Below are 12,018 nucleotides of genomic sequence, written 5' to 3'. Positions count from 1 at the left end.
TGAAGCCAGATTTGAACTCAGCAAAATGAGTCTTCTTGACTTCAGGCCTGGTACTCTATCTACTGCACCACCTAGCTGGCTTATCCTGTATGTAGCTTGCTTGTTTATATATTTTTATTTTTTGGGTCCTCCATTAGAGTATGAGCTTCTTGAGGGCAGAGACTGTCTTTTGCCTCTTTTTTGTATGCCCACAGCTTAGTACAGTGCCTGGTACATAGTAAGTACTTAATAAATGTTTATTGATTGATTGTCTGTTGTCTACCCCATTAGAATGTGATCTCCTCGAGGGTAGAGATATTTTTGCCTTTGTATTCTTAGCATTTAGCACAATGTCTCCCACATAATAAATACTCAATAAATGCCTGTTGACTGAACAACTGACACTTACCTATATTCTCCTTCAATAAAGTCCTCACAGAGCAAATCAATTTCGTTATGAAACATGGTATAAAATGGCCCTTAAAAAGTACTAAATACATCCACTAGTGGGTTAAGGAATAAAAACAAAATTGTCCTTTAAAAAAGCCCTGAATCTTGAGAGAAAAGGTCTTGGTTTGAATCCTGGCTTGATTATTTATCAGCTATGTGATCTTAGGGAATCTGCGTCACTTTTTGTGTTTCAGCCTCCTCACCCATGAAATGAGAAAGTGGGAGAGGATACTGTCCAAGATTTGGTGCAGTCTGGTGCAGTAGAAAGGGTACTAAGCGTAGTAAGTGTCCGGGGGAGCGAAGTTTGAATCCTGGCTCTGTCATTCATTCCTTGTGGGACTTTGGACTTTCTTTACCTTTCTGGGCCCCAAAACCCTTATATTTAAAGGAAGAAGTTTGTATTATGTGATATCTAAATTTCAATCCAGCTCTAAAGGTGATAAAATTAGGATCCTGAATCCTTTCCTGCTTTAAATCATACGAATCCTAGAGTGAACTAGAGAACATGCTTTTTTTTTTACAATCTTCTTATTATGTAAGCAAGTCACACAAGATAATAAAATCCAAAAAGCAAACACTTGAAATGCCCATGTAAGAGGAAATGCCCTGTAAAAAGATGCTGCAGATATGAAAGTTAGTTGGTTTTCAAGTGAGGGTCAATCCTAGCCTTAGTTAAATAAATGCCTGTAATAATTCTCTTTAGATGACTGTCATTTCCTTGGAGAAGGAAGCTTCTTTTCAGGATTTTATAAAATACTGAAGAACTAGAACAGTTAATGACCCTCTAAGGAAGAATCTACACTCGTTTTTTTTCTTGTTTTAAGGGGGACAATTTAAGTAAAGAGCTATTGAAAGAATATGAAACACTGTCATTTAAGTAGTGGAAAGAACGTGAGTTCTAGAATCAGAGGACCAGGGCTTGAATCCTAGCTCTGATAACTACTACTTCTGTGACCTTGGGTACATTACTTCGCTTCTCTGAACCTCAGTTTCCTCATTTGTAAAATGAGGTGGTTGGATTAGATCATGGGTCCATGGGACCTAAACTTTGTTTTTGTATGACTCATGAACTAAGAATGTTATTTAAGTATTTTATTTAATTTTTAAATACTTTATTTCAAAAGAAATACTTTAATAGACAAATACTGAAATATTTCATATAAAATGCAAATCATTTTTAGTTCTTAAATCTTACAAAACCAGTTGTAGGATGGATTTGGCCCTCAAGTTTTAGTTTGCCAAAGGACTTTTCAGTTCCCTTCCCGATCTAGAACTTGCTTCCTATAAAAATGGCAAATCTGGTGAAGTAAAAAAAAAGACACTGGCAATGTAAACTGCTGAAAGAAATCGCTACATGGTACAATATAATGCTTTATTTCCTCAATATTGACATACAAATACTCTTAGCCAATTCCACTTTATATCTTCATTCAAAGATTGGAAACATGGAAGCATAAGGTCAATAAGACTTTCCTTATATGGGTGGCCATTATTATATATTTAACAGAAAGCAAAAAAGTAAGAATGAGTTTTCATGTGTGGTAGTCCAGTCCCCACTGAGATGACATTTTTCATCATCTTAGTCATTATAACTTCTTGAGTTATTTAAACTCCAGACACTCATTTCTTTTCATACAGGTTTAAATTCCTGGCACCCTGAAGGTCAAGAAAGGAAGTTTGTTTCAGTTACTAAGATTCTTTCCTGGTCAATTGGAGGAAAGACTTCAATTCATAGTCAGGAGTCTTCTTTCAAAGGCTCCATCACCATTCTCTTCACCAGCATTGCAGTGCCCACCATAGCACAGCTACTGTAGATTGTGGATATGTGTACCCCTTCCCACAAAAGCAAGGAACAACCTGAATTAGAGATTGGGATTTTTAGAAGAGTGGATAAATAACCTCAAATAAACAATTAAAAATGAGGCATGATCAGCACCAGTGTGGTCACTTTCCCTCCTTTCCCCAACCCTCAGCAATGTCCAAAGGAGGTGGTTCTAAGCCCATTGAGGGTCAGGAATACAAGCATCATTGTCCAGTAACCAGAAGCTTATTCAGAAACATTTTCTGTGGACAATAGATGGACCAGACTCATCGTATTCCTGCTTGCTGATCCACATCTGTTGAAAGGTAGACAGGCTGGCCAGAATGGAACCACCGATCCAGACCGAATACTTACGCTCTGGAGGAGCGATGACTTTGATTTTCATGGTGCTGGGTACCAGGGCCAGTATTTCCTTCTGCATCCTGTCGGCAATGCCAGAGTACATAGTGCTGCCCCCAGAGAGCACAGTGTTGGCATAGAGGTCCTTGCGGATGTCCACATCACATTTCATGATGGAGTTGAAAGTTGTCTCATGGATCCCACTGGACTCAATGCCCAGAAAGGATGGCTGGAAGATGGCTTCAGGGCACCGGAACCGTTCATTCCCAATGGTGATTACCTGCCCATCAGGGAGCTCATAGCTCCGTTCCAGTGAGGATGATGTGGAAGCACTGACCATCTCTTGCTCAAAATCCAAGGCCACGTAGCACAATTTCTCCTTGACATCACGCACTATTTCCCTCTCAGCTGTAGTGGTGAAGTTGTAGCCACGCTCAGTGAGAATCTTCATGAGATAGTTGGTCAGGTCCCGACCTGCTAAATCCAGGCGTAGGATGGCATGAGGCAGGGCATACCCTTCATAAATGGGCACAGTGTGAGTGACTCCATCTCCAGAGTCCATGACAATGCCTGTCGTTCGTCCAGAAGCATAGAGGGACAGAACAGCCTGGATAGCCACATACATGGCAGGTGTGTTGAAGGCCTCAAACATGATCTGAGTCATCTTCTCCCGGTTAATCTTAGGATTCAGGGGTGCCTCAGTGAGTAGGATGGGGTGCTCATCAGGGGCCACACGCAACTCATTATAGAAAGTATGATGCCAGATCTTCTCCATGTCGTTCCAGTTGGTGACCACCCCATGCTCAATGGGATATTTCAGAGTGAGAACACCTCTCTTGCTCTGGGCCTCATCTCCAACATAGCTGTCCTTCTGGCCCATCCCTACCATGACACCCTGGTGTTTAGGTCGTCCAACGATAGAGGGGAACACAGCCCGAGGGGCATCATCCCCACCAAATCCTGCCTTGCACATACCTGACCCATTATCTACTACCAGGGCAGACAGGTCATCATCAGTCATGGTGCTCGCTGGATCTTGCCAAAGGTGTGGTTTGAGTTCCAATGCAGAAGATGTACTGGTAGGATTCAGCCTATAGAGAGTAGGAAAGAGGATAAAATTATCTTTAACCTCTCTAGAAGTACTGGCAGGAGAGAAACACTTGGGTTGTGACAAGAAGCTTTTAAAAGAAGCACACTGACTCCACCCATGCTTTGTATCATTACATCACACCCCCATCCCTCCTAGTGCTCCCAGTTAGGGTCTCCTTCTAGGTGTTAATAATGATCTTGTAGACCTTCTATCATAAAGAGGAAAATTGGCTACCAAATCCACCAGTGACTGTAATTAGAAAACCCACATAAGAATGTCTGGCTGCTATGGTAGTGACTGGATAAACATGGTGATGCAATATGGAATATAAAAAGATGAAAGGCTAAGATGTGGGCAGTACCACAAGAACAGTGACTCCATCCTCTCATCTGCCCTTGGGGAAAGAATTCTTCATGTGAGCTGTGACTTCTGACAGTGTATAATGTTGATATTTGCATTTTTGCACTGGTCCCACTCCGAATATTCCATGTATAATGATAGCCCTATATACCATACTATTAACCACAGTAGATAGCTCTGTGAGGAGAATTAATGTAATAGATAAAACAATTTCATAGCAGAGGGAGTATTGATAACTTCAGTCAGAATCTCATTTGTACTTCGTGCACAGTTTAGAGATATTTAATAGAAACAAAAGGGCAGCTAGGTGGTACAGTGGATAGAGTGCCAGGCCTGGAGTCAGGAAGATTTATCTTCCTGAGTTTCAAATCTGGCCTTAGACACTTATGAGCTATGTGACACTGGGCAAGTCACTTAACCCTATTTGCCTCAGTTTCCTCATCTGTAAAATGAGCTAGAGAAGAAAACAGCAAACCACTCTTGTGTCTTTGCCAAGAAAACCCCAAATGGGTCCCTGAAAAATCAGACATGACTGAAACGACTGGACAATAGAAACAAAATTTTGAAACCATTAAAGATGAAGTTAGTGAGGATCATTAAAAAGCTAGTCAACAATAAGCATTTATTAATCACTTACTGTGTGCCAGGCATCACACTAAATGATGAGAATATAAAAACAAGCAAAAAGAAATACAGAAACAGTGTATGCTCAAAACACTTACGTTTTAGTGGGGGGAGGTAACTCATACAAAGATCATATATCTTTAGACAAATCGATCAGGAAAAGATGATGGATGAGAAGACTTGAGCACACCGAGGAAGTGACTCAGATTCTTCCTTCTGGATTTACATTCTAAATCAACAAATATTCACTAAAAATCTTCTTTGTGCTTTCCCCCAGGAGTTTGCAGATTTGCAGAACCTCTGCTGCATGCACTGTGTTTTTTTTTTTTTTAAATTTGCTTTTTGGTGAGGCATTTGGAGGTAAGTGACTTGCCCAGGGTCACAAAGCTAGTAAGTGTCAAGTGTCTGAGGCTGGATTTGAACTCAGTTCCTCCTGACTCCAAGGTTGGAGCTCTATCCATTGGGCCATCTAGCTGCCCCAGCTGGATGCATTGTTGCTGGATGCTTGTGGGTGCCTGGCACTAATAAGGAGTTAAAACGTTATCCATTCACTGGCATCTAAGATGACAAGGCTGTTTTATTAAAATAAATAATATTAGATAAAATAATTTGAAAACTCACAAATAAAAAAAACCAACAACCTGGTCCTTAAAGTATTCTTAGGCTTTAGATTAAGAAAGGAAAACTAAATGGTTTTGTACTGGTCAGAATCCAAACAATCGTCCTCATGTTGGTGCTTACTCTGTTTCTCATTTCTGGACTTGCCATCCTGGGCTAGCTTCATAGGAGGCATTTGTTTCGATTTTATACGTCCTAGAAGAAGACCAGGACAGTTTGTAACACATGATACATTTAGTAGGACAATAACAATGAATTAGGAAGTTCATTACTGTTTTCCCTCTCACAGACTGTCAAAACAGGAAGTAATATCGCCCATTGGTGATTCTATCAAACAACATCATTATCAGTTCCCATATTTCTCATGCATAACTCCCAGTTTCATTAGAGATGTATCCAGTGTATTCAATGCACAGAACTGCATCCTCCAGCTCAGATTCTGGAGAGCTGGTCATGGCCCTGTGCCCAGGGGCCTCCTTCTATTGGGTTGTAACACTAGGCTGTGCTCATCCCGTCCATGGTTTCCTCTTCAGGCTGAATACAGAATTATCCTTCTCTGCCTGTTGTCTGTTGTTCTTTTCTTTAATGCACCTTTGAAACCTCCCCCCAGAAGAACACATTTGGCTGGAATTTGTGCTCCTCCAAAAGACACTTTTCTTGCTCTCCTACCCTTAATCTTTTTCTGTAAGTGCCAATGCTGTCCATCTTGAAACAAACAACACTAAACAACTTCTCTTCCTGCCAAGCTGACTGGCTCTGGTTTTTTAGCTTCCTTATTAAGCAATACAATAAGCCTCTGAGTTAAAATAACATTTTGTGGCTAAAGAATGATACCTCCTCAATAGTTCTTTGCCCACATCCCCACTTTCATATTTCTCACATGCTTATGCCTCAAAAATAAAAAAAAATCAAATGACTTTTAGCCCAAAACTTTATTTGCAAAACGTCTTGATGAATCAAAGCCATATCGATGAAAACAAGAGACTGAGCCCAGCATAGTGTGAAGCATAACTGCCCCATGAAAGAAATGCTGTCTCAAAGAGAAGCCATGTATGCCACATGCTCAGAGTGAGGCTGATTTGTCATTTTGCTCAAAGTCATTTAACCCTCTGTGGTGCATTTGGTTTCCCCAAAGAGGATCTTGTCCATTGGTTGTTATAGAAAGTGTTTTTAATTAGCCCCTGCAATTTAGGGGGGAATGTTAATTAAGCTGCCATTTAGAGGCCTAATCCCCCCAAGCTGGTTAAATGCAAAAGAACCAAAGCAATAGAAGCATTACCAATAACAGAGAACAGAAAGGAAGAAAGCTAGCTTTATAACCGCAGTACTCTTGCAGCACTCTCAAACACCATTACATCCTTCATGATTATGCTCCATCTGTGAATCAATATTTAGCTCCAGTTACTGAAAAGTCCTCAGAACAGGAGAGACCCCTCTATAGTTAACTGCATAATGGTAGAATTCATGTTTTGTTCTTCATTTTGACTGTGTAGCAGGAAAAAAACCCTGCTGCTTACAGTTTAGAATCCAAGTCGATAAAAGGCTTACATAGAGGTTAGATGTGACTGCCCATTTACACTAATATAGATGCTTTCTAAAATGGAGTTACTCATATCAAGAAAGGGAAAATATAATGCTCTTCCTGACCCTATTTTTCCCCTTGGAAATTTTTTTCAGCTTTATTCAATGGTTTCCATCTCTAACATACACAGTCAGCACTTGGGGTCCTTGAGGTAGGTCATATGGGACGCAGGTAGGTGGAGCCTTGAGATGACAAAGAACCCCAGTTATGTTCTTGGAAACCTATGGAACAGGAAGACTAGAGGGCAAAAGGGGATGGAGACTAGGCTGGGGAGGAACTGGAAGGGGCATCCACGATAGGACTCCTGGAATGGGGATCCAGAGAATAGGAAACAGCGTGAGTCTTTGGTAGAGGCTCTCCATGGTAAGGAAGCTTTAACTTGAATGACAGCCAAAGACTCAAACTGGACCTGCTAGCACATCCTGTGCTTCTGTTCCATCTTCTCCGCTCTCATAACCACCACCCTAGTACAAACCCTCCTCATATCATGCTTAAGGGGATCTGGAGCATATTTACTTCTTGTCTAGGTATGGGGGAAAGGAAGTGGAAGGCGGGGAAATAAGCATTTATATAAGGCCTACTATGTGTTGGTCACTGTTCCAAGCACTTTTTACAAATACTATCACATTTGATCTTCACAATAATGCAGAAAGCTAGGTACTGTTATTATCCCCATTTTATAGTTGAGGAAACTGAGGCAGACAGAGGTTAAGTGACTTGCCCAGGTTCACACAGCTGGTAAGTATCTGAGGCAGGATTTGAACTCAAGCCTTCTTGACTCTGGGTCCAGCACTTTATCCACTGTGCCACCAGCTAGGTGGAGTCATGAAGTTATTTAACGGTGAGTTAGAGCTGAGATAAACTGTTTTCTTCTATTCTACCAAGTGGTTTTCCCAACTGGTGTCTGCTCCAATCTCTCCACTCTCCAGTCCCTCCTCTACTCATCTGCCTGAGAGGTTTTCTTGCTTCCTTATTCAATGAAGCTCCGTGGCTCCTTATTAACTGTAGCAAATAAAAATGTCTTTCTTTGTTTATCATTCAGAGCCCTTAATACAACTTGGCCCCAACCTGCCTTCTCACTTTTTAATATATTATTCTCCTTCTCACATTCAAGGGTCCAGGCAAATTGACACTCTAGCGATTTCTCACATTCATATAAAAACATAGCTAAAATACTCAAACACAGGTAGGAAATTAAGGTATAATATGCCTTTTAAGGAAAATCATATAAAGAAAAAATAAGGGATGGATTTATATTGAAAACTTTGATGAGTGGAGATCAAAGCCAACTCACTTTTTTTGTTATTGCTTTTGCAATGTGTATTGTGAATACATAAATACAGAGAAAGATAGCCTTTGATGAAAAACTGGTATGCTCACAAACTATTCTGACCTATTATTTGATTGTTGTATTGGGCATCTTTCAATAAAAAGCATCTAAGATAAATTTGCTTGCTTGCTACATGACTGAATTAACTGAATTAGTAATTATTAAAATATTCTTTACAAATAAATTCTATCTCCTAGAACATGCACAGGACATACACTATTTCAAAAACTGCGATGCATATTCAATCACATTGTTCTCTGGAGCAACACTTCTTTGTGCCATTATTAAAAATAAAATTTAAATATTGTTTATTCTTGTTTTTATCTTTTATAATTTTAATATTTTGTAAGTTTTATTTTGCACATATATTAACAAAGTAATTATGTATATAATTTGTAGGTGTGTATATTCATGTAAACCAGATCTCAGGCCTGGAACATTTGTATAAGATTCTACTCACTGGATGAAAGAATGATGACTGGGTGCTGTGTGCCTATACAAGAGGAGCTCTTGACATGAGAACTCTGGAGAGGACAAACATTCTTCTTCCTGTTTGCTTCTAGAGAGAAGATATTGTTTCCAAACTCTTTTCAGAGGGACAGAGAGAGAGAGAGAGAGAGAGAGAGAGAGAGAGAGAGAGAGAGAGAAAGAGAGAGCATTGTCTCATATTTAAATATCTAAATATACAATTATCAAATGAGATTGTATTTATAAAGTACTTTGAAAACCTTGAAGCATTATATAAATGTTATTATTATTATTATTATTAGTTAGTAGTAGTAGTAGTAATAGCAGTTATTGTTGTATCTAATGGCACACTGTCAGAAAGGAGGCAAGCTTCTCCACTCTTGATAGTTGCTGTAGAATGGTGGATATTTCTGTTCTGGTAAAGAGCCTGGGGGTGGATTTGGGAGTAGAGGTTTTGAAAGAGGATTCCTGACTATCACGATAAAGGGTGAGAAGAAAGAGAGAAACAAGATGGGTTTGCACATAGAATTCCTAGCTATGATAGTGTGATTTTGGCTCCTAAAGGACAAACCCCACATAATGCTCTGACAGTGTGCAAGGCCCAAACTGGATTCTGATCCCAGAGGTGAGAAAGGAGAATATTGATGGATGGCAGACCACAAAGAGGGCTAATGGCCCTGTGGCAGGAGTGACAGAAAAAAAGAGGACTTGCATAACTCATTTCTTAAGACCTTACAGTTCTGACATAAACAGATTAGGAAATACTCTTCTGAGATATTCTTATAAAAACTAAGTCCTTTATATTGGGAAGGGATAAATAAGTTGTATTTTACACAAGAGAAATTGAAATGAAATATGGAAAACCGCAAATATTCTTCCAGTGTAAAAACAAGTTATTAATTTCTTGGGGCCATTTACATTTCAGAACAAACCCTCTAAAATTATGAGAAAATGATTGGACTGAGAAAAAAGGCTTTTTCAGTAATGAAATGACTTTACTATCATCTAAAATGAAATTACTCTGTTAAAGATGCTTCAGTGGGGAAGAGTGGGTTATATAGTGATTGATAAAGAAATAAAAACTGTATCAGGAAGTCTTGTATATCCTTTGGGTGGTTGGCAGCAGGGGCAGTGGAATGAGTCTTAGTGTTGGTGTTCATTGATTTTGGAAAAACATGAGAAGACTTGCATGAAATAACAAAGAGCTAAATGAGCAGAACCAAGAGAATGTTGTATAAAACTGTGGAAATAGACCCAGTAGTGGAAAAGAACCTCTACGTTCTAAAATATTTACAGCAGCTCTTTTTGTGATGGCCAAGAATTGGAAATTGAGGGATGCCCATCAATTGGCGAATGGCTGAACAAGCTGTGATGTATGAATGTAATGAAATACTACTCTAAGAAACGTTGGACTCATTGATTTTTGAAAAAAACATGGGCAGACTTGCATGAAATAATGAAAAACAAGATGAGCAGAACCAAGAGAACATTGTATACAGTAATAGCAATATTGTTTTAAGAAGACTTTGAGTGACTAAGTCATTTTGACTATTATAAATACCTAAATTAACTACGAAGGACCTATGAAGGAAGACACTATCTGCATCCAGAGGGGGAAAAACCCTGATAAATAGAAGTATATAGAGAGTGATTTTACGTACATAGACATATTTGTGTCTAATGGTAGCCATTTCAAGGGTAGAGGGAGAGGGAAGAGGGAAAAAAGAAAAAAATTTACATAATAACATTCTATATTTAAATGGAATAGCAAGTTGTACATAATAGATTTGCAGTTTCTTTTTTTGTCTTTTTTTCTAGTATGTTATAGAAAAACCTACTTTATTTCATAAATTAAAAAAATAAAATTTTAAAAAAGAATAATAAAGAGCTATTTAAAAAAAGACTTGGCTCCAATCTCAGCTTTTCCACTTCCTAGTTACTGAGTAGGATCTTGGACAAGTCCCTGAGCCTCTCAGAACTTTAGTACATGACCACTTAATTTTTTAAAAAAATAATTAATTAATTTTTAGTTTTTAACATTCACTTCCATATGATTTTGAGTTCCAAATTTTCTCTCCCTCCCTCCCCTTCCTCCTCCCCAAGACTATGTGCAATCTGATATAGGCTGTACATATACATTCATATTAAACATATTTTCATATTAGTGATGTTGTAAAGATGAATTAGAACCAATGGGAGAAGCCATGAGAAAGAAGAATCAATCAAATAAACAAACAAAAAAAGTGAATAGCATGCATCGATCTGCACTCAGACTCCATAATTCTTTCTCTGGGTGTGGATAGCATTTTCCATAATGAATCTCTTGGAGTTGTTTTAGATCCTTGCATTGCTGAGAAGAGCTAAGTCTATCAAAGTTACTCATCGCACAGCATGGCTGTTACTGTGTGCAATGTTCTCCTGGTTCTGCTCACTTCACTCAGCATCAGTTCACGTAAGTCCTTCCAGGTTTTTCTGAAGTCCACTTGCTCATCATTTCTTATGGAACAATAGTATTCCATCACATTCATATACCACAACTTGTTCAGCCATTCCCCAATTGATGGGTATCCCCTCAATTTCCAATTTTTGGCCACCATAATAAAAGCTGCTATAAATATTTTTGTACATGTGGTTTCTTTTCCCATTTTTACGATCTCTTTGGGATACAGACCTAATAGTCATATTGCTGGGTCAAACCGTATGTACAGTTTCATAGCCCTTTGGGCATAGTTCCAAATTGCTCTCCAGAATGGCTGGATCAGTGCATGTGACCACTTTTAAGCAGTATCATTTTAACCATCCATGATGTAAGTGTTACAGCTGTTTTGAATTTCTGGAAGTTGCATTAATGTGTTTGAAGTAAGGAATAGCTTTAATTACAATTCTTTTGGCTGTTACCATCACTACTGAGAAAATATTCATTTTGACATTTTTTATTTGAAAGAAAAGTAAAATTCAGGATCTCAGAAAGAGAAACTTAATTGATTTTTTTTTAAAAAAGAACTTCAGTGTCCTCAACAGGTTCTCATCATACTTGCTTTACTTATCTCAGGGAACTATTATAAGAGCTAAAAGAAATTATGTATATAAACCACCTTGTAAGCATAAAGTACCATATACCCAAAGTTTACCCTATTCACTCTTCTTGTTATTTTTGATCTGGATATGTGGTTTAATCAGTATGCTGAAGCAGAAACTCTGCTACCCTTGCAAACTGTCACTTCCTCTATAACTTACAATCATCAAAAATTGCCTGGAGCCCTGAATGATTAAAGGAGTTGCCTGGAACCATGAGGCTGGTATGTGTCGGAGACAGTCCTTAGACCCAAGAATATTTAACTCTATCTATAATGTTT

At 38.7% G+C, this 12,018-nt stretch overlaps 1 protein-coding gene across 4 annotated transcripts; it reads right to left on the bottom strand.

The window, feature by feature from the left end:
* Positions 1–2,480: 2,480 nt before the first annotated feature.
* Positions 2,481–3,675, bottom strand: ACTBL2 (actin beta like 2). 4 transcript variants are annotated; one of them, XM_078151938.1, is made up of 2 exons: positions 2,985–3,675; positions 2,481–2,819 (listed from the first exon to the last, which is right to left on the bottom strand). In XM_078151938.1, exons 1-2 carry the CDS (start codon positions 3,609–3,611, stop codon positions 2,481–2,483), a joined length of 966 nt encoding a protein of 321 aa, XP_078008064.1. In that variant the 5' UTR covers positions 3,612–3,675. The 4 variants fall into 4 exon arrangements, with proteins under 4 accessions (XP_078008064.1, XP_078008063.1, XP_020853228.1 ...); XM_078151937.1 differs by having other exon boundaries at positions 2,481–3,247; positions 3,359–3,675; XM_020997569.2 differs by having other exon boundaries at positions 2,481–3,356; positions 3,483–3,675.
* Between the last annotated feature and the right edge of the window lie 8,343 nt (positions 3,676–12,018).

This window comes from Phascolarctos cinereus, unplaced genomic scaffold (genome assembly GCF_003287225.1).
Source record: "Phascolarctos cinereus isolate Bilbo 61053 unplaced genomic scaffold, phaCin_HiC Scaffold_4;HRSCAF=312, whole genome shotgun sequence".
Lineage (NCBI taxonomy): Eukaryota > Metazoa > Chordata > Mammalia > Diprotodontia > Phascolarctidae > Phascolarctos > Phascolarctos cinereus.
This window is presented reverse-complemented; position numbering and strand designations above follow the sequence as displayed.

Excerpts from the sequence above, each read along its gene's own strand:
- ACTBL2 (XM_020997559.2), bottom strand. The coding sequence starts at position 3,611 with ATGACTGATGATGACCTGTCTGCCCTGGTAGTAGATAATGGGTCAGGT.